The sequence below is a fragment of the Takifugu flavidus genome, chromosome 4, assembly GCF_003711565.1.
Source record: "Takifugu flavidus isolate HTHZ2018 chromosome 4, ASM371156v2, whole genome shotgun sequence".
In the NCBI taxonomy this organism is placed as follows: Eukaryota; Metazoa; Chordata; class Actinopteri; order Tetraodontiformes; family Tetraodontidae; genus Takifugu; species Takifugu flavidus.
This window is the reverse complement of record NC_079523.1, coordinates 18,471,357-18,493,632: the sequence shown is the minus strand read 5'-3', so window position 1 is coordinate 18,493,632 and position 22,276 is coordinate 18,471,357. Positions and strand designations below refer to the sequence as shown.

Below are 22,276 nucleotides of genomic sequence, written 5' to 3'. Positions count from 1 at the left end.
CAAGTTCAGCTTTGGGAAAAGGTTTTTTTCTTTTCTACTAATAACCTGTAGCCGGTATTTTTGTCTTTAACACAGCCATGGAGGAGGACGTGGAGATGGAAAGGGAGATGCTGAGCATCCATAACTCTGATCTGCAAGTCCAGAGCTGTAAATACACCGTTACCACATTTATTTCATGTCAGACAAACAAAGTCCATGCCGTATCTGATTTCTATTGTTTTTCTTTTCATCTGTGTGCAGATGCTATGCCACTAGCAGCAGCTGCCCTGCCGAGAGTGCCACCAGGAGCAAAGACAGGTTTCTGAAAAATAGGTTTCAGAGCTGGAGTTCCATTCCTTTCCATGAAGAATTCCTCTCCAAATCTGAAACTTATCTTGTTATTTTTGTGTTCTTGATGTTCCGGCCGAGTTCCTTTAATATTACTCTTCATATGTTGGTGTGATAATAACCGTGGTGAGGACTATGAATTGATCCGTGCAATGATGAACTGATATTGACTATGAGGAGGAGGGTAAGTGTTTGTTTTTGTTCTCTTTGATGCTTCGTTGAAAAACAGTTTGGATGCACGGGGTACGAACACGCAAATGCATGTTTGTTGACCGAGTCACAATGCTCCTCCTGCTCGGCCTCGAGAGCGCTGATTAACATTGTCATTTCAATTGGTGTGAATGAGACGATTATATTGTTTTCATTTTAATGATGTAAAATTCTAAAAAGCAGGAGGAGCAACGATAAGGCTGCTTGAATTTCTACTAATAACAGCGTCTTCACAACTCATTGAATCTGAACTGACTAAACTAATGTTGTCTTTTTAGTTCCATCTGCCACACGCTCCAAAGCCCCACCTGGAGATACCGCTGAGCTACAGGCATCACTAGTTGATGGTAAAAACATTGTAATTCTGTTCATCCAATCAAGTGTTCTGCTAACTGCAGCTGCCTTAAATAAGTCATTTCATTTTTGAAAATGACCGTACCTGCAGCTGTTCCAGCTTCACCAGGTGTGAAGAGGAAGAGACCTGTGCCCCTCCCCCCACAGCTGGCCTTCCTGGTGACAGAGACAGAGGGTCTCACAAAGGTAGAGGAGCCCCACTCAACTTCAGGTATGTTTCCTTTTCTTTTTTATTTAGGGCTGATGAACAACCTGATGTCTCTGTAATGTCCAGCTGACTGTTCTTTCCATGTTGTCATCAGGTGAAGTGACTGTAATTTCTTAATAGCAAGTCTGCACTTGTTTTCAGGACCTGACTCTTGCACGGCACAGACCTCTGACGGCAGAGTGCCTCCTTTGACGGACTCTACCCAAGACCAAAAGAGTGGGATGTTAAACCATGTACATTTCCCCCATTCCGTGGGGTGTTGAACAATAATAAAGTGTCCCGGGGTATTCAAATTGACACGATTCTTTGTCACTGACATGGAAAAAATCTGACGTGTGAGCTCTGGAATGAAACCAAGTGTCCGAGGCGCGTGTTTGTTTCCTTGTATCGTGTGTTTATATCATGTGAGGGCGGGGGCACTGAAATTGTCTCTTCAGTAATGATAACTTTATGTTGTCCAACTGTCTTCTTTACTTTATCCTAGTTCCCATAGCTCCTGTTCCCATGCCTGTCCCTGACCACGACATGAGCAAGTGGATCTGCTCACAACATCAAAAGCTGTGGATGAGGACGGAGCTTCAACAACTTGGGTTGTGGCCTGGGTCCCGACCAGTGCATAACCCTGGGAACGCAATTTCTCTTTGGCGTCTTCCTCCTCAGCCGGAGCTACTGGACATGGTGGCTGAGCTCCCGTCCCCCAACTTTTTTCAGCTCCATCCATTTTTCATTTGGAAGCCAGAGAGCCACATCATGGTCAGGTTGAGGAACAATGACATCCTGCCGTGCCTCCATAGCTGTCCTCGTCCTCAGGTGGTCTCTGCAGGCGTGGGCAGACCTCGAGTGATCGTCAGCGTCCGTGGCCAGTATTTGATCTTTTCCTCGCGACTCTGCTGCAAGGCCTGTCGCAGGAACTGGTCCGCTGACAACCCTCCATGGGTGGAGAAGCTGCCCGTGCGCTTTACTAACCTTTTGCCTGCATTCCTGACTTACAAGAAGGCTGCGTGCAAGTCGGTAATGGATGAACTGCGGCGTTCTGGCAAGTCACCGACCGATATGGCGAACCAGGTGAATGAGCTCATGCACCTCAAGTATGAACGAGCTCACCTGGCATATCTGCACGCCGTACAGAACGTCAGGGAGGCCGAGGCTGGGGCGTACGGACAGAGAACCATGGGCCAGTACGTGAGGATGGAAGATCGGCCACGTGCTTTCGGGCCATACGAGGACCAAGAAGGTTGGGGTGGGGTGTCTGTGTCCGGATTCTACCTGACTGACTGCCTGCTGGATGAGTTCAAGCGTCAACAGCCGTCTCTGACCAAGCTCCTCCAGGGCACGTTGGGGCAGGTTTTCAGGTCGGACCACACGAGGAAGATGGCGAGGAAGGTGACACTGGCATCTGGAGCCATGTCCAGTTTGGCAGTGATGAATGAGAACTGGCTCATTGTGTCCTGGGTGATGGTTCAGGCTGAGACAGAAAGGTCCCTGCATCCGATGTAGCAAGGAATGGCCCAGAGGTACAGCCACGCTGGGGTGGAAAAGGCCGGCTACCACTGGATGGACAGGTGAGATCAGCCATCTTCTTTGTTTGCCGTCATTCAAACTGAAAAATGCTCTCTGCAAGTCATTGTCTTTGAAGAAATGTTATATTTAATGTTACAATTCTTCCTTTAGAGCTCATATTTCTATGTCTCTGCCTCGCATTTAGAACTCTGCTTCCATGGCAGTGACGGGACAAGACAAGTGCCCTGCGTTCACCTCTCTGACAGAGACACTGGAGAAAGGTTTGGGCTGGAGTCCAGAGAACCGGGCTGCCGTCCGCTCCCTCTGGACTGGGACAACACCAAATGCAGAAGAGGGATCGGCCTTCGGCTCTTGTGCCCCCTCCCGCTCCAGACGATGCTCCTGGCGCAACACCTTCCTCCAGCGGGGCAACAGCGACTGCTGTGCCGTCGCTTCCCCCTGCGCCACCTGTCAGCTTCCATCTCTCTGCTGCTGGACGTGTAAAGGAGATTCCAGCAGAGGATGACCAGGATCCTGAAAGATCAGTGGGCGGGTCAACGATAATCCTGTTTTTCAGAGCGGCATGTTGGAATTAAGGCCTTCGAATGATTGAAAATAAATAGATTTAGTTAGGTTGTGGTCAGTGTATCTCAATCTTTTGATGTGTTAAATATTACACTTTCTGTTATTAAGGGATGGATATTAATGTGTTTTCTCAATAGCCCATATGGCGATAATATGAGTTACTAAGGATGCATTATTGCTTTGTTTGTGTTCCAGACGTCTCTGGAGCTTTGCCCCTGCCGCTGAAGTCCTCGCCGAGGAGCGCCCGCACTGGACCCATGAAGACTGGTGGTGGAGTGTTTGTCTTGGACCACACACGCTGGACTCTTCCCATGAAAGACGCTATTGATAGTTTGCTGCAGTATCATCATGGGGACAAGGACATCCTGAGGCTTGCTCGTGATCCAGACTACGCAGACATGGTCCATCGGTCTGCGGCCGATCCGAACAGCTTGCTCCGCCCCACAACCAGGTTTCACATATCCCGCTATGTGAAGCATCTGGCAAAGCTGTTGAACACCAGTTCTTCTCTGAACACCAGCCCAGAGAAGCTCCTGGAGACTCAACAGCTGTGGTACTCCTTGACAGAGGGGAGCAAAACAACCAGCGTTCCTGTAGTCACCATGGAGACGGCTGTCGTCACTCCTCCCACAGCCGCCCTGCCCACGCCTCTGACGCAGGATTCCATTGAAAAAATTGTGCAGGGCATTCTAGAGATGGAGCAGCAGCAGCAGCGACCAGAGCAGAAGATGAGACAGACGAAACCCTGTCTGGCCTGTGGACAGCCCAAGTCTCCGTATGGGACGGGTGGATCTTCCATCCACTTTTTCTATCAGCAGGGTCCTGTTCGCTACTTCTACTGCTCAAGGAAGGTGCATCAGACTTATGCTGCTGAGGGACTCTCTGACCCCAGAATGCCCTTTGAACAATTTGCCGCGTCAGAGTTTTTCCAGAGGGAGCTGGAGGCCACCAAAAAGCGTGTGGAGGACAAAGCTCAGAGACAGATCGGCTGTGTTTAGCTTCATGATGGCGTCTCAGATGATATTCTTTCATTACCGCCACCCTTTCTCCACTCAGAAGACACCCAGGTTTCCCAGCTGCCTCCGTGAACATGTGCTCCCACTCCCACCTTGTTTGAACCCCCGTTCTCAGTGTCCACCTTCCCTTTTGCCATTTTATGGGTATCTGGAAGTTAACTTTTGCTGTTATGCTAATGACTACTGATAAATAATTAAATGAAGCCGCCTCCCGCTCAGACTGTCACTGTTGCATTGTGGGAAATGTAGTACTGGCCTGTGTAAAACATCTGTGGCCTGCGGGCCGGTTCTAATAATAAATCAATATCATCCCGGGGGCCATAGAAAACCCTCGACCTTGACTCTGACATATGAGCTTTAAATGATTTCTTTTGACTCCCATTTATTTGGCTGTTTGGATATCATCTTTGCTAGTGTGTGTGCGCACGCTCTATGGAACTGGCATAAAGGATGTTAAAATTAGTCTGAATTAGTCTAAATTAAATAAAAATCCATCCATTCATCATTCCCAACAGGCGGTGTTTGATTAGAAACTCTTTCTGAACTCTGGTGCTCTGAAACATCTCCGCTTCCATTTTCAGCTGTTTTTTGTTGGATCGCGATACCTCCTGTATGTAGCTGCCGATCCGCGTGTTCGTTGAATGAAGACTTCGAGAAGTAAAGTACCAATTTCAAAATGTATTTGACAATAGAACCAATTCCAGATACAAATATTACAGAGCTCCGGGCCAGTTCATAACCCTAGCAACAACAGAGTTAATCGTCAGGGCACGAAGTCTGACCACCTAACGATCCCTTGGCCCAGTCCTTTATAGTCACACACATGCAAATTCACAATGTCCATGCAATCCCCCGCTGAGATGTCCCCGTCCTCTTCCTCCAGTCCCTTTGGTGTTGGTAGAGTTCTTCTCTTCCATTGTTTTCCCAGGTGGCCAGATCCCATTCTTCATGCAAATGTGATCATCATCAACCCCCTGATGTCCTGTTTACAATGAGTGTCTGACACCCCCTGCCTGACTGGCTCCTGAGATAACAGTAGATCAAACAACAATCCTGCAAATGTCTCTGCTCTTAATTACATTTAGTCTACCTTGCCTAACTTCTAAGGGAAGACAGGAACATATGGTGAAACATAACAACAAGATAAAGACAATTCTCAACATTTTATTCTCAATAACATCAAATCATCCATCCATCCAAATCGTGGTCCTGTTGGACCACCAAAGGACAAACACTTTCCATTTAGCACGGACAAAAAAACCCAAATCCTGTTTAGCAATGAAGCTGTGGGGAGAGTTTGAGGAGCGTTTTGAGGAACACGCTGCCATATTGGGTCCAAGCTGCTGGGGTTTTTGTTGTTTCCAGGTGAATTGGTGGGCAGCGGCGTTACCGCCTGTCTCTGCCCCCCCCTCTCTCCCCGTGGTCGTGGTCACGCCGGGCATCTTTACTGGTCCCGTTTTAAACAGGTTCTGTTGGGAACAGGTGTTCTCCAGAACTGTATTCCAGGCTGCTGTGCTGAAGGGCTGTTTTCAGTAGCAATAGAGCCAGAGTGTGCCTGCTCCATATGAACCCCCCCAGGCCGTGCTTTCCTCCTGGCTGAGCCATAATCAGCTCTGGATGGACTGGTTCACGCTTGGACTGAGTCAAGATTTGATAGCTTGACTGATTCTTACAGTTTTGGATCAAACCCCCATCTGCTGATTCCAGGAGATCTTTAAAGGATCTCAGAGCTTCAGATTCATGAAGCCTGCTCAGCCCCCGGCAGCGCTGATGAAACCATTTCATTCCTTCAAAAAAGCTCCAGAAAAGGTTTTTGGATCAAGTTTCCAACAGAACGAGGACAAGTGGGTAAAAGCGCCACTTTAAAGCCTCCAGGCCTCAGAAAACATCCACCTTTAGGATGCCTGACTTTAGAGCAGGGGTGGGGAACCTTTTTCATATCGAGGGCCATTTCAATTTTTATAAAGTCCTCCGAGGGCCATACTACCGGTATTATGAAAACATACGTAGGGATGCAAAAAAAGACAAAAAAAAGTCTATAACCACTGTGTTACTAAGTCTCATGATCGCTGCATTTGAGTTTGAATTATTTATTTAGCACACATGCATATAAAATCACCAAAACAATAGAATAAAATGACAAACAAGTAAAATATGTTTTCATGATCATACAAAACAATAAAAAAAAAGAGGTGCAGAGTTGAGGCAAGAGACCCGTAAGGGCCTGTTCGAGGCCTCTACTCACAAAAACTGCAATACAACAAGATAATCAAGAAAATAAATGAAGAAAGATAGACAATAATAATAACAACAACAACTAGAAAGCACTCGGAGAGCACAGACCTCCGCCAAGCGCAACAATTCCTGGCATATTGTGATTTCCACCATAAATATTAGTCCCACATATACTTTGACTACATATTTAGATTCCTTGACCATAAAAACATACCGTTAGCCACTGGAATCATAACAATATATGTCTTAGTTCAGTAGTTATTCACGAAAACAAATTCACGCTTTGAAACAATTTTAGCGCCTCAGCGGCGGCTACGAGGCGCGTTCACGAACTCTCCTTCGGCGTGAGGTTTCAGCTTCGTGGCTATTAATTCACTCACCACAAAACTTGCACGCGTAATATTCGGTACATGGTCGTGTGAAAGCTGCTTGTTGAGCCTCCAAACTCCGGCGAAGAGCATTAATTTTATCCAAACTCATCTGTCCTTTCAACTCATAGAGTTTAGCGTGTTTCGCTAAGCATTATTCGTCCGTGTCAATCAGTCCAGCCCACTACGTACATCACATGCTGTGTTCACTGACCCTGACCTTGACTCGGACATAACATAACCGTCTGTTTTATCTCAGAAAACGGGAAAATATTTCATCTTGTTACGAAAGAAATTTCACGATACGAAAGGCAAAAATACGCTACCGCTGCTACTCGCAGCTCGCGGAGTTTAGCGAACGGTCCCACTGTATAAGTGCACATATAAAATATAAAAATCTTATTGCGTTGAAATGGCCGGTAGAAATGGTCTCGTAGGCCGTATAGGCCCGGAGGCCGCCCCACCCCTGTCGTAGAGAATCCACACTATGGGCTGGAGACATTGAGACGGTAGCTGGTTGAGGCCAGTCAACTCCCGCTCATCTGCTGCATCACTCACTGACCACTGGTGAAGAGCATCTGTGGAAACATCTGCCGTCTACTCCCTCCATAGATGAAAAATTCAGTTTTTAAAAAGCGCTGGTGGACTTTCAGGAGATCAGTCGATGGTCGACAAAGCAGAAGCAGCTTCGCCTTGAAGTTAAATTAGTTCCTGGTATCACACAATGCATCTTTATAAAGTTCTAAATGGCTCCTCGGCCACTCTTATAAGCATTAAAACATTCTCTTAATTGTCTCTTCAATTAGTCAGTCTGTTCAATGTTATAGGATTTATTGCAATCTAATAAAAACAAATAATAAATGTGGGAAATAGGAAATAAAAAGAAGCAAAATGACCAAATAAAACTCCCATGAATACAGTAAATTTAAAGATGAGAACCTGCTGCACTGTGCCGTGCCCCTTCTCTATTGAGAAAAGCCCAAGTGTGTCCTTCAGTCACCTCAGACATTCAGCCAGCTCTTTAATACCCCCCCCCCCATATGAGCCTGGTCCTGCTCAAGGTTTCTTGCTGTTAAAGGGGAGATTTTCCTGTTGATTGTTAGGGATCAGGCCCTGGGATTCTGCATAGCACCAAGTTTGACTACAACAGACATTACAAATAAAGATGATTTGATTTGATTTAAAAATAAAAGAACTGCGCCTGAAAATGAAGCAGAAGCAATAAAAACCCAACACCAGCGAAGCTTTCGAAGAATCTCAGATATTGATGAAAAATTCTGGAAATCATGATGGAGAGATATTTTTCTCATGGCTCAAATTCCACAGTTATTAAGTGATTAAATGGATTTAATGGTGATATTCTGGAGTCCACAATTTCAGGTGAAGTTACACTGGGGAACAATTTGAAAATATCCTGTTGAAATTATTCTAAATTATTCTGATTATGAATAAAATTGGCACGCTGATTCCAAAATTACAGTCATTTCCCCCCCAGCCCGTCAAGTTTTGAAAGCTTCTCCTCCAGATCAGCAAATTTCCCCTAATGAGCTGGAGTCAGACTGGCCAGCTGATGACAACTGGATCAGCTCCGTTGGTGCCGTCACCATTAAGAGGTGTGTGCAGCCCCCAAAAGGTCAGTACTGTCAATATCCTATAGGGACACTTTGAACCAGAGGGGATCCTATAGATCAAAAAGTTGACCCAGTTTGATTCCGCAGCCAAAAACGAACATCTGTCAGACGAACTCCAGTTGTTTCCCAGTATTTCAGTTAAAACGTGGACCAAATTGTTCTGAAGAGAGGCGCTTGTGCTGGATATGACGCGATCCAACCACGAACACGTGACGTGTAGAGGAAGAAGAAGTGAAAGTTCTCAACTTCGGGCAACATCTGGACTGACCGAGCCCTGATGGAAAACCTCTAATATTCAGGTAGCATTTGGTTCTTTCACTGCTGTCGTCTCGAATCAATGTTCCGCTGCGAGATGCGGCTTAATAACCTGCGTGTGCGCAATGAGCGTGCGCGTGTTTCGGACGCACATTGCGGCTGGTCGACGGGAATGTTGTGACGGATGATCAAACTTTGTAGCGTGTTTCCTCTAACTGCGTTTTCCGCTAACCCTGAGCCAACATTTTAGAGGTTGAGGAAGCACATTTTAATACTCACAATAAGTCGACAATATTATTTGCAGTTAGTGGAAAAATCCACGGAAAGAGGGACACAAACGCGACAGTTTTAGCCTCCTCTCTTTGTCCCTCCACCAGGGGACAATCAATCCTTTATTTAAAAAAGGAGAGTATGGAAAGAGGGAGAGATCAAGGCATTCCATTTGATTGTTTTAACAACTGGGTCTTTGTGGAATATGAATTTGTTATTATGGATTTATGAAATGTGTTCTGTTTTGAATGAAGCAGTCAAGAAAACGAAACGAAACCTAAACCCATGGTGTTTTGATATTTTTGGTCCTGTACATGTGGTCAGATCAGATTAGTCTGAGCAGAATTGGGTGTTTTTTGCCCTTTGCTGTGTGTCATCTATTCTATTCAGCATGTTGGGTTGCTTGACTTCTGTTGGGTCGTGGCAACTTGATGCATCACTTCTGAGATATTGACACACCTTTTTCCTGAGGCTGGCTCCAATGCTGCCAACACACCTGGCCATGGATATGGTGGGACTTCTGTGATGAGTGGGGTCAGAGGTGGTGGACAAGCTCTGCTCCAAAACAAGCTTGCTAGATATGTTTGGGATCTCCTCCGCCACAACCACCAGCTGCAACTAGTAGCTGTGCACGCCATGCAGAGTTTTGACCTCTAGGTCAGGCTACAGATGTTTTTTCCAGCACCATCATGTGTTGGTGAGAAACATGATGCGCCTGATCAAAAAAGCTGCTTGTAATCTGACAGACGAGCCATGATGAGATGTCAAGGTGCGTTGTTGAAAATGAAGATCCTCTTCTTGGAATCCTGTCTGAGATGACAGAAGATGATGCTGCATTTGACCCACTTTGATGATGTGATGACGTATTTCTGTTTAGTTTTGAATGCATTCTCATCTTATTTGTTGAATTTAATGTTGAGAACTGACATCTTGAAAGAATTTAGGTTTTCTTGTAAACCATAACCAGATAAAAAATGATTTCATTTGTATATGTGTGCATCCGTCTAATGCCACCGCACCTTTTGAAACACCCAGGAGAAACATTTTTTCCACAACTATTTTATGTTTAACATGGTGTAAACTTTTAAGATGTCCAAAAACTTTTTCCAATATATATGTGGCCTGTATGATGTACAGGGTGACATCATATAATAGATTTTGATGTGAATGAGCCGACAATACGTCATTGGACAGACCTCTGCTTGTCTTCATGCTGAGAATCATGTTCTTTAATCTTCTTTTCTGTGTCAGCAGACTGTTCCTGCTTAACCATTTAGACTCACATTTAAAAATGAGCGAATGTGTGATGGAAGAGGAAGAGAGAGCAGAGTCCGTAGTGCCCAGCTGTGTGTCCATGAAGAGTGACCACTCCAAAGTCGACCCTATAAACTTTGGTATTGGACCTCAAGGCTCACCTTTAAAGTAAGGTTTTCTGAACCACATAACTCTGCCTTCGAACATTTCACAACCATACAAAACATCATTTTGTAGGTATTAGCCTCCACTATCGTGAAAAATGAAATTCATCAGCTCTTTAAAATGAAACGGTGCACAGTCCTTTCACCATGTTGGCCTGTGGAAAACCAGTGTTGTGGGCCCGATGGACCAGCGTCCCCGTCGTTGCCGGACCACCGTTGGCCACCAGTTGGGTTTTGGGATCAAAGTGGGGGCGTTTCCTGTATCCGGTTCTCCTCACGGATCCATGACTACAACATGTTGCTGCAAGTGCAGAGACGTTTGCTCTGGAAAGAACTTTAGAGCACATTCAGTGCTGCAGGATGAGGGGCTGGAAAAGGTGCCAGTTCTTTTCTCACTGCAGGGAACAGTTAAAAAAAAGCAGCTTAAACTCTGAAAACATGAAAATGATACAGAGACATCATTGATTTATTGATTCAGTTGTTATCAAGAATGGATTAGAAATGTTCCTGTTTGATAAAAATGCAGTGAATTGGGATTATTTAGCTACAACTTCTCCAGATTATTTACCTTCATCACAGTCTCATCACTATTTCTGATGTTTCCTCAGGATGGACGAGGACAGAGCAGAGTCCACAGTGCCCAGCTGGGTGTCCCTGAAGAGTGACCGGTCCAAAGATAGACCAATAAACTTCAGAAGTTCAGACCAAATGTAAGAAAACTAAAGCGTGATGATGTGTTTGTGTGGCAGCTGTTAGTCACATTAACAGCAGCAGGTTGTGAGTTTATTATTGGAGATGTTTAACACTTAAACCTCAGACAGTCATATAGTTACAGACTTAATGTGAATATTGTTGATTAGAAACAAGAATCAGGTTTAAACTGAAAGATGAATTCAGACATAAATGCTGGAACAATATTGAGTCTTGATCAGGTTCTTTCATCCTATAAATCAAAGGACTAATAGAGATGTGTTTCATAGTGAGAGGGGGGAACACATCCTATCAAACTGGGACCAGTCAGCTCCACCAGGAGAGTCCTCTTGTTCACAATCTGGAAGTAGATCTGGAGATGCTGAAATGAAGCCCAAACAAAGTAAAACTGTTCAATATGAGATTTAATTTGTGATGTCATGAATTTGTAGTTGTGTTGATGATTTATTATAGATGGAAATCATTGGTTTACTTATGTTCAGGAAGTGATCTGCAGGAGGTGATAGAAGGTCATAAGATGAGTCTGAAGAGAAGATGTGAACATGTGACTGAAGGAACTCATGAAGCAGGAAGTGGAACCCTGCTGAACAAGATCTACACTGAGCTCTACATCACTGAGGGACAAAGTGAGGAGGTGGACACACAACATGAGGTGAGACAGCTTGAGAGAACCTCCAAGAAGAACATCCAGGACACTCCAATCAAGTGCCAGGACCTCTTCAAAGTCTTATCTGAGCAACAGAGACACATCAGAGTGGTTCTGACCAACGGTGTCGCCGGCGTTGGAAAAACCTTCTCAGTGCAGAAGTTCAGTCTGGACTGGGCAGAAGGTTTGGAGAACCAAGACATCAGTCTGGTGCTTCCGCTCTCATGCAGGGAGCTGAACTTGATCAGAGATGAGCAGCACAGTCTTCTCTCACTGCTTCATGTTTTCCATCCAACATTACAGAAGATCAGAGCAGAAGATCTGACTGTCTGGAAACTTCTGTTCATCTTTGATGGCCTGGATGAAAGCAGATTTTCACTGGGTTTCAACAACCATCAGCTCATCTCTGATGTCACACAAGTATCGTCCGTTGGCGTGCTCCTGGTGAACCTCATCCAGGGGAACCTGCTTCCCTCAGCTCTCATCTGGATCACCTCCAGACCTGCAGCAGCCTATCAGATTCCTCCCTCGTGTGTTGACAGGATCACAGAAGTACGAGGCTTCACTGACTCCCAGAAGGAGGAGTACTTCAGGAGGAGGTTCAGTGATGAAGATCTGTCCAAGAGAATCATCTCACACATCAAGGCCTCCAGGAGCCTCCACATTATGTGTCTGATCCCAGTTTTCTGCTGGATCGCTGCTATAGTTCTGGAGGACATGATGACCAGAGACCAGAGAGGAGAGCTGCCCCAAACCCTGACTGACCTCTACTCACACTTCCTGAGGGTTCAGATGAAGAGGAAGAAGCAGAAGTATGGAGGAAAGCAGAGACCAGAGGAACTGACTGAGGCTGATAAAGAACTCCTTCTGAAGTTGGGTCGGCTGGCGTTTGAACATCTGGAGAAAGGAAACATCATGTTCTACTCAGAAGACCTGGAGCGATGTGGTCTGGACGTCTCCGAGGTTTCGGTGTACTCAGGAGTTTGTACAGAGATCTTCAAAAGAGAGAGTGTGATCTTCCAGAAATCAGTCTACTGCTTTGTTCATCTGAGCGTTCAGGAGTTTCTGGCTGCCGTCTACATGTTCCACCGTTACACCAGGAAAGACACAGTGGTTATAAATCAGTTCCTAAAATATTCTGAACCAATCACATCTCTTGATGACTTCCTCAGGAGAGCACTAAGGAAATCTCTTGAAAGTGAAAATGGCCACCTGGACTTGTTTGTTCGCTTCCTTCATGGTCTCTCTCTGGAGTCCAATCAGAGGATCTTGGGTGGACTGTTGGATCAGAGGAACAGCCACCCAGGAACCATCCAGAAGGTCCTCAACAACCTGAAGAAGGAGAACAGTGATGGATTCTCCCCAGACAGAAGCATCAACATCTTCCACTGTCTGATGGAGATGAAGGATCAGTCAGTCCATCAGGAGATCCAAGAGTTCCTGAAGTCAGGGGAGATATCAGAGAGGAAACTGTCAGTGATCCACTGTTCAGCTCTGGCCTACCTGCTGCAGATGTCAGAGGAGGTTCTGGATGAGCTGAACCTGCAGCAGTACAACACCTCAGTGAGGGACGACGTCGCCTGATTCCAGCTGTGAGGAACTGCAGGAAGGCCGTGTAAGTAAAGATTTTTGGGGCCGGACATCGGCGTTTAAATCAAGCGAGTGGATCATGTCAGGTAGCAATACCCCCTCCAGTGGTCATTCCTTCAATTCTTTATCTCCATTGCAGCATCCATAAATTAAAAACAACAACAATTCATCCAGAAATGTTCAACACTGGCTGGATATAAGTTCAAAGGTCAATCCAGACAAACCAACATAAGGCGGGAATAATAGGAGCCACAAGTTAACTGACTATCATGAAATTGCTGTCATGTCATTAAATAACTTTTGTTTGTTTGTATACATCGTATTTTAACGACAGAAAAACACATTTTAACTAATGACACGTGACTATTCTGCTTCATTTGTTCAACGTAAAAACAGCCGGCCTCGTTGGTTTAAATGGGTGTTTTAGGTCTTTGTGGCGGTTCCGTTTGAAGCCTTTATGTGACCCACAAAGTTGTTTGAGCCTTTCCACACCCGTTAGGTGGCAACTTCATCACTAGCAACAAAAGGTGCAGTGAAAATGATTTGAAGGGAAACAGGCAGATATAACAGAAGCTGAGGGCAATCGATGCAACCAGAGACTCTGATGTCATCGATCGGATCGCTGAATTAAGACTTGACGCACCATCGTACAAATTGGATGAAATGCAAAATATCCAAAGAGCCGATAGACAGATAAAAAGATGCACGTTTCTTTCAACCATTTGCTACAATCATTTTAAATATTGAGTAATTATGAGCTGTCCTAAAATAAGACAAATGTTGAGAATAATTCAGTTGCATTTCAGATCTGATGGTTGTTCAAACTGTTGCTCTACGGTGTTGAATTTAGCTTTTCCAGGAAATGAGCTACATTTGTGTTGAGGTAGATTCTCAGATAAGTTGATTAGAAATCCCAAAGTTTGACTCACTATTTTTGTTTCATACACAACAGACTGGCTGGTAGTTTTCTTTCAACGAGTCATTGGGAAGTTGTGGCCTCAGCAATGACGTCAAACCCTTCTCATCTACGGGAGCTGGACTTAAGCTGGAACCAAAGCCTGACAGATGCCGACGTAAAGTTACTGTCTTCTGCAATGATGCATCCAAACTGCAGACTGGAGACGCTCAGGTCAGGAGGCCTCTGTTGGTCTTTTCTAAATTTCTTCACATTTTCTGCTTTTCTCTTCATTTTCAGATTTAGAAATGTGTTTTTATTTGCCCCATTTATTCCTTTTCCAGGCTGAGTAACTGCTGGTTATCAGAGATCAGCTGTGACTCTCTGGCCTCGGCGCTGAGGTCCAATCCCTCCCATCTGAGGGTTCTGGAGCTGAGCTACATCAGTCTAGAGGATCCAGCAGTGAAGCTGCTCTGTGGTTTTCTCCAGGATCCTCTCTGTGAGCTGGAGACTCTCAGGTCAGTCAGAGATGATCCAGTACTTTCCCAGGTGTAACTAGTTAGACAATAACTGTTTCCATGTTTGATCTTTGTTATAAACGTAGTGTTACAGTTCTCAGAAAAAAGACCACACAGGACAGATTTGCAGTATTAAATTGGTTGTGGAAATCTGTCCCATGTGAGGATGGTCATCAATGACTAGAAAGGAAGTATCAGTTGTAGATTTGTCTTGTTTTATTTTAGGCTGGCCACAAAACCGCCCAAACATTCAGACCAATCAAAAATGGTTCTTCCTGTCTTTTAAAGATCAGAAGGAAAACTAGAAACCCCAAAAAGAAAGCTGCTGCAGTGTGCCATGCCCCTTCTCTACTGAGAAAAGCCATCCCAAAAAAGAGAAAAGCCCAAGTGTGAAGTGAGCACCCTGTTAAACCTTGGTACCGAAAGCCTGCAGTCATTCTCATCTTAGGTGGCTTCATTCCAGCCAGAAGCCCAAACCTGCCTCCCTCTTAAAGGGGCAGCAGGTCAGTCCAACCACAGAAACCTTCATGAAGATCTGAAGCTTTCAGCATCCACAATTGTTGCACCTCACTTCCATTGGAGTCCAAATCAGAAGTCAACAAGTTGATTCTACACCGATTCTACACAATGCAACCATTTTAAAAAGGTTTCCATCCATAAGTTTTCACACATTTTTACATAAATCTGTTTGTTCATCGCCTCCTTCTGTTGTAATGATCATTAAAGAAAATGACCTTATTGGAGTTTTTCTCCTCACAAATATGACTTTCTATGAACGATGCAATAAATGCAGCTGCAATCTAAGACAACATGGAAGTATGTGAATATAATAGTAGTGGAAGGAGCTCATAAAATAATACATTTGCTCTTCTCATCGAATCTTTCTATGGTATTAAAGAAAAACCTGCTCTTAGTCAACAACATCTAAGACATCAACCAAAAATCCTAATTTTCTACAATCTAATATAAAACAGTAGAGAAGAGTCTTTCTGCAGAGACCCTGGTGGCAGGAATGCAGAAGTATCACCTGCTCAACTTGGAAGGTGGAGCAGAAACCACCAGCTGAGAAGGTCCTCAGCGAGAGGAAGTGGTGGAGAACCATGAAACTTGCTCAGCTCCACCTCAGCTCCAGAGACGGGCTGAGCTGGAGCTGTGGCACCAGGTATCGCCCAGAAGAGCCTCCAACAAACAAGCTCTTCTCTTGGGAGGAGAGGGCTTTGAATCTCAGCTCAGTGTGCTTGTCTCTAGTAGGTGGCAGCTGCACCTTTTCCTGAGGTCCTTGTTGATGCCCTGAGGGGAATTGATGCTCCTGCAATGTTCTCTGGCAGCATTGAGCTTGCAGTGGGGCAATCAAACACACTGTGGGGGGGCTCTCTTTCCTTCTCTCATCTGGAGAACAAGGGACACCAGCTGCCAATCATTGTTGGAGAAATGTGCAGTCAGGGGAACTATGCGTCCAGACTATAGCCACCCTTCCAGCATCCAGCAGTGTCTAAAACCTTTGATTTGGTTTCACCAGAGAGTGTAGGGATTGCAGGGTCGCTGCAGCATCGCCCACAAGCTATCAGGAGTGGGTCGCTTTGTCCCAACTCCTGACAAGAGTTGAGTGCTATTGAGAAATGTGGTCTCACAAACTTGGAAGGTATTTTGACCTACACACACTTTACATACGCTGTAGATCTTGTCCAACCGCCCTGAAAGAACCAAAATAGGAACATACGGCAGATAAGCCGGTGCAGGACCAGAGGTTTGTTGCTTGTAAGCTGTGTTTTGCTCTGGTACATGTTGATTTTTATTTGTCTTCTCTCAAAATAATTGTTATTTTAGACTAAGAGGCTGCAGTTTATCAGAGACCAGCTGTGATTCTGTGGCCTCAGCTCTGAAGTCCAACCTCTCCCATCTGAGGGTTCTGGACCTGAGCTACAACAAGTTGCAGGATTCAGGAGTGAAGCGGCTCTGTTCTGGACTGGAGAGTCCAAACTGTAAACTGGAGAGGCTCAGGTCAGTCTTCATTTTCCTACCTATATACCAGCTGCTGAGATGGTGAAGTGAGGCTGTTCTCAACACTGCTGTGATGCACCACATTAAAAAAATTCCTTGTAATATCGTGAATTCAGGTCTGACCCAACTAAGAACTAACGTAGGTTTAGTACTGACGCAGATAACATGCAGACCTGCACCGTATAACCTCATCCTGCATTTTTCAGTTGATTGAGTGCAGTTTATCAGAGATCAGCTGTGGATCTCTGGCCTCGGCGCTGAGGTCCAATCCCTCCCATCTCAGAGAACTGGACCTGAGTGGGAACCAGCTGCAGGATTCAGGAGTGAAGCTGCTCTGTGGTTTTCTCCACTTTCCAAACTGCCGACTGGAAACTCTGAGGTAAACACCATTCTCAAAAATGTCCATTATTCCATCCGAGGGTCCTCACACTTTCTGAGTGTGTGTGTTGTGCCCAGTTCCTTCAGGAGGGAGGGCCACACGGGGACCACTTATTCATGATAAATTGATTTAAGGACAATGAAAAAGCCGACAGATGGTAACCAAAATTAGACAAAACTAGGTGAGGGTGCCTGGTAGACACCAGCCAACGAGGAGGGAGATGGTGAGGGAGACAGGAAGTCATCTAAGACAGGTTGTGCCTTTAAAGATGAGCCACAGGTGAGATGGATCTCCATGATGAGATGGGAGGGAAAGAGGTGGGAGAACCTGGGAAGAGTGAGGGCCAGAACAATATATATTCTCCGTTGGAACAGTGCAAACCTGAGAGGTTGGAATTGTGGTAATTACATATTACTATCATTTTTTAACCTGTACCTAAATTAAATATTTACAGATCATGCCTTTGATTAATGTTTCAGATGAATACTGGTTTCACTTATAACCTTATAAAAGTTTCCCTTCTTTATTTAGATTATGGCTGTGCAGTTTATCAGAGATCAGCTGTGGCTCTCTGGCCTCGGCGCTGAGGTCCAATCCCTCCCATCTCAGAGAACTGGACCTGAGTCAGAACCAGCTGCAGGATTCAGGAGTGGAGCGGCTCTGTTCTGGACTGGAGAGTCCAAACTGTAAACTGGAGAGGCTCAGGTCAGTCTTCATTTTCCTACCTATATACCAGCTGCTAAGATGGTGAAGTGAGGCTGTTCTCAACACTGCTGTGATGCACCACATTAAAAAATTCCTTGTAATATCGTGAATTCAGGTCTGACCCAACTAAGAACTAACGTAGGTTTAGTACTGACGCAGATAACATGCAGACCTGCACCGTATAACCTCATCCTGCATTTTTCAGGTTGATTGAGTGCAGTTTATCAGAGATCAGCTGTGGATCTCTGGCCTCGGCGCTGAGGTCCAATCCCTCCCATCTCAGAGAACTGGACCTGAGTGGAACCAGCTGCAGGATTCAGGAGTGAAGCTGCTCTGTGGTTTTCTCCACTTTCCAAACTGCCGACTGGAAACTCTGAGGTAAACACCATTCTCAAAAATGTCCATTATTCCATCCGAGGGTCCTCACACTTTCTGAGTGTGTGTGTTGTGCCCAGTTCCTTCAGGAGGAGGGAGGGCCACACGGGGACCACTTATTCATGATAAATTGATTTAAGGACAATGAAAAAGCCGACAGATGGTAACCAAAATTAGACAAAACTAGGTGAGGGTGCCTGGTAGACACCAGCCAACGAGGAGGGAGATGGTGAGGGAGACAGGAAGTCATCTAAGACAGGTTGTGCCTTTAAAGATGAGCCACAGGTGAGATGGATCTCCATGATGAGATGGGAGGGAAAGAGGTGGGAGAACCTGGGAAGAGTGAGGGCCAGAACAATATATATTCTCCGTTGGAACAGTGCAAACCTGAGAGGTTGGAATCGTGGTAATTACATATTACTATCATTTTTTAACCTGTACCTAAATTAAATATTTACAGATCATGCCTTTGATTAATGTTTCAGATGAATACTGGTTTCACTTATAACCTTATAAAAGTTTCCCTTCTTTATTTAGATTATGGCTGTGCAGTTTATCAGAGATCAGCTGTGGCTCTCTGGCCTCGGCGCTGAGGTCCAATCCCTCCCATCTCAGAAAACTGGACCTGAGTCAGAACCAGCTGCAGGATTCAGGAGTGGAGCGGCTCTGTTCTGGACTGGAGAGTCCAAACTGTAAACTGGAGAGGCTCAGGTCAGTCTTCATTTTTCTACCTATATACCAGCTGCTAAGATGGTGAAGTGAGGCTGTTCTCAACACTGCTGTGATGCACCACATTAAAAAATTCCTTGGAATATCGTGAATTCAGGTCTGACCCAACTAAGAACTAACGTAGGTTAGTACTGACGCAGATAACATGCAGACCTGCACCGTATAACCTTATCCTGCATTTTTCAGATTGATTAAGTGCAGGTTATCAGAGCTCAGCTGTGGCTCTCTGGCCTCGGCGCTGAGGTCCAATCCCTCCCATCTCAGAAAACTGGACCTGAGTGGGAACCAGCTGCAGGATTCAGGAGTGAAGCTGCTCTGTGGTTTTCTCCACTTTCCAAACTGCCGACTGGAAACTCTGAGGTAAACACCATTCTCAAAAATGTCCATTATTCCATCCGAGGGTCCTCACACTTTCTGAGTGTGTGTGTTGTGCCCATTTCCTTCAGGAGGGAGGGCCACACGGGGACCACTTATTCATGATAAATTGATTTAAGGACAATGAAAAAGCCCACAGATGGTAACCAAAATTAGACAAAACTAGGTGAGGGTGCCTGGTAGACACCAGCCAACGAGGAGGGAGATGGTGGGGGAGACAGGAAGTCATCTAAGACAGGTTGTGCCTTTAAAGATGAGCCACAGGTGAGATGGATCTCCATGATGAGATGGGAGGGAAAGAGGTGGGAGAACCTGGGAAGAGTGAGGGCCAGAACAATATATATTCTCCTTTGGAACAGTGCAAACCTGAGAGGTTGGAATTGTGGTAATTACATATTACTATCATTTTTTAACCTGTAACTAAATTAAATATTTACAGATCATGCCTTTGATTAACCTTTCAGATTAATACTGGTTTCACTTAGAACCTTATAAAAGTTTCCCTTCTTTATTTAGATTATGGAGCTGCAGTTTATCAGAGATCAGCTGTGACTCTCTGGCCTCGGCGCTGAGGTCCAATCCTTCCCATCTCAGAAAACTGGACCTCAGGTTCAACCAGCTGCAGGATTCAGAGCTGAAGCTGCTGTCTGATCTCGTAGAGAATCCACACTATGGGCTGGAGACATTGAGACAGTAGCTGGTTGAAGCCAGTCAACTCCCGCTCATCTGCTTCATCACTCACTGACCACTGGTGAAGAGCATCTGTGGAAACATCTGCCGTCTACTCCCTCCATAGATGAAAAATTCAGTTTTTAAAAAGCGCCTGTGGACTTTCAGGAGATCAGTCGATGGTCGACAAAGCAGAAGCAGCTTCGCCTTGAAGTTAAATTAGTTCCTGGTATCACACAATGCATCTTTATAAAGTTCTAAATGGCTCCTCGGCCACTCTTAGAAGCATGGAAACATTCTCTTAATTGTCTCTTCAAATGTCTGTATTATACGTTACTATTTTACATCATGCCTTCAGAATCTTTAGGGTTTAGTATTTACTGTCTCTGTGACATGGAGCATTGGAATATTTCAGCTGCAGCCAGCAAAAACCCATCAGAATGACGGCTATCGGTGGGAACCGCAGGTCATTTGACTTTAGTCAATCTGTTCAATGTTATAGGATTTATTGCAATCTAATAAAAACTATGAATAAATGTGGGAAATAGGAAATAAAAAGAAGCAAAGTGACCAAAGATGTCAAGAATGGAATATCAGCTTAAATGGAATCAAACATAAAGTGAAAAGGCCTCCTTTAAGTTTACTGCAAAAATAAACACTAAATCAAGAGCGACACGCGCCAAAAACGTCTCATTCTCTCTTCTGTCTCCACTCATTCTCTTATATTCTCTTAAGATAATGGGGACGGGGTCGTGTGATAACAAAACAACCTAATTGGGGACTATATTTTTGTTGCAAGAACTTTGGCTCTTCAGAAATTTCTATGTTGGCTTCCACAGATTGTGCATCCACTAGAAACTCAGTGTTTTTGAGGAACTACCAGGAGCGGCTGGAGTGGAGGCAATGATGCTATAGCTACATATAGGTACATATAGATCACCGTTATCCTCAACCCAAAAGACCACCAGTTGGCGCAGCAATACTAAAGATAGGAGGTTGTGGTCGTTGCGCAGACGCGGAGTGATATCACGCACAAACGTGCCCTACACTCTAAAAAAAGACCGTGAAATGTACATAAAAACATTGTAAAATCCCTACAAAAAGATCTTATAAACCCAAATACATATATTTTTTGTTTAAATCACTGTGAAATTTTGTAAACTATTAAACAGAATTTTTTGTTAGATTTACTACAACAATATGTGATTTAAATGGAATTTATTTGTTAAAATTACAAATATTGGTACTCATAACAAAGCAACTTTGATAAATTGACGTGCAAATATTGCAAAAACTGTTGTTTTAGTGTGTAAATTCTCAGTCATCCAGGTCATTGTATCCAAGGTAGTTTTCTCTGTCAACTGGACTGGGTTTCTTCTCTTGAAGACGTTTCGCCTTCTATCCAGAAGGCTTCTTCAGTTCTGAAATCGCTGGGGAGAGAGCTTGAAAATGTTGCACAACACAGACGTGCCACCTCTTCGGGTCAGGATTCAGCAGTCCACTTACACCTAAAGGAGAGTGGGCACTCCTTCGAGGACAGCCAATAAGGATACTGGCCAGAGAAGACCGCTGGTTTGAAAGGGGGGTCAAGGAAGCTATCCATGTTAAATTGGAAAAACCATCCTTAAACGGAGGTGGTGGCCTGAGGCACTTCCTGTCACCCACATACAATGCAGTCCTCCACTCCTTCCAACAGCAAAACAAACATTCACACCATTCTAGGAGACCCAGTGACTCATCACCATGTGACCCAGCAGACAAAGGGGAGACACCTCAACAGAAACTAGGTGAACGACCCGACCAACGACCCTGCTAACGACTCTCAGGTGACCACCCGGATCATTAGCATGCAAATGGTCCACAGGGGCTATATATTTTCAAGCTCTCTCCCCAGCGATTTCAGAACTGAAGAAGCCTTCTGGATAGAAGGCGAAACGTCTTCAAGAGAAGAAACCCAGTCCAGTTGACAGAGAAAACTACCTTGGATACAATGACCTGGATGACTGAGAATTTACACAGACATATTGAAAACATTTAGACTTTGGTAGAGCTGCCAGCAGAGCTCAACTTGATCCCAACCATCAACTCCCAGTTACTGACCTTTGGACCTTTAGTACGAAGTGCTTCAGTACGAAGCTTGTCTCTTTTAGAGGGTGATGCTTGGTGGGAGGGTCAAAGAATGAGGCGGCAGATCTGATTCTGGATCAAAAAATCTGCAGTTGGAGAGAGATGAGTTGTCTTGGTGTCGTGATGGTTTCAGCTTAACCTTTAACGATTAATGTCTGTAGGTGTAGCAGCAACACTTT

At 44.8% G+C, this 22,276-nt stretch overlaps 3 protein-coding genes, 1 long non-coding RNA gene and 1 pseudogene across 28 annotated transcripts in view; 3 read left to right on the top strand and 2 right to left on the bottom strand.

Annotated features, from left to right (window-relative positions):
- LOC130523562 (NACHT, LRR and PYD domains-containing protein 12-like) overlaps window positions 1–22,276 on the bottom strand; it is a 669,815-nt gene that overhangs the window by 170,111 nt on the left and 477,428 nt on the right. The gene's annotated exons all lie outside the window — the stretch shown is intronic.
- Window positions 1–22,276, top strand: part of LOC130523563 (NACHT, LRR and PYD domains-containing protein 12-like) — a 401,914-nt pseudogene that overhangs the window by 233,348 nt on the left and 146,290 nt on the right.
- LOC130523568 (protein NLRC3-like) overlaps window positions 1–22,276 on the top strand; it is a 59,840-nt gene that overhangs the window by 21,381 nt on the left and 16,183 nt on the right. The window lies entirely within an intron of this gene.
- Window positions 1–22,276, bottom strand: part of LOC130523612 (uncharacterized) — a 90,428-nt gene that overhangs the window by 58,470 nt on the left and 9,682 nt on the right. The window lies entirely within an intron of this gene.
- LOC130523584 (uncharacterized) lies at window positions 732–2,677 on the top strand. Its single transcript, XM_057028944.1, has 3 exons — window positions 732–884; window positions 983–1,102; window positions 1,584–2,677. The coding sequence occupies exon 3, from the start codon at window positions 1,604–1,606 to the stop codon at window positions 2,594–2,596; it is 993 nt and encodes a 330-aa protein (XP_056884924.1). The 5' UTR covers window positions 732–884; window positions 983–1,102; window positions 1,584–1,603; the 3' UTR covers window positions 2,597–2,677.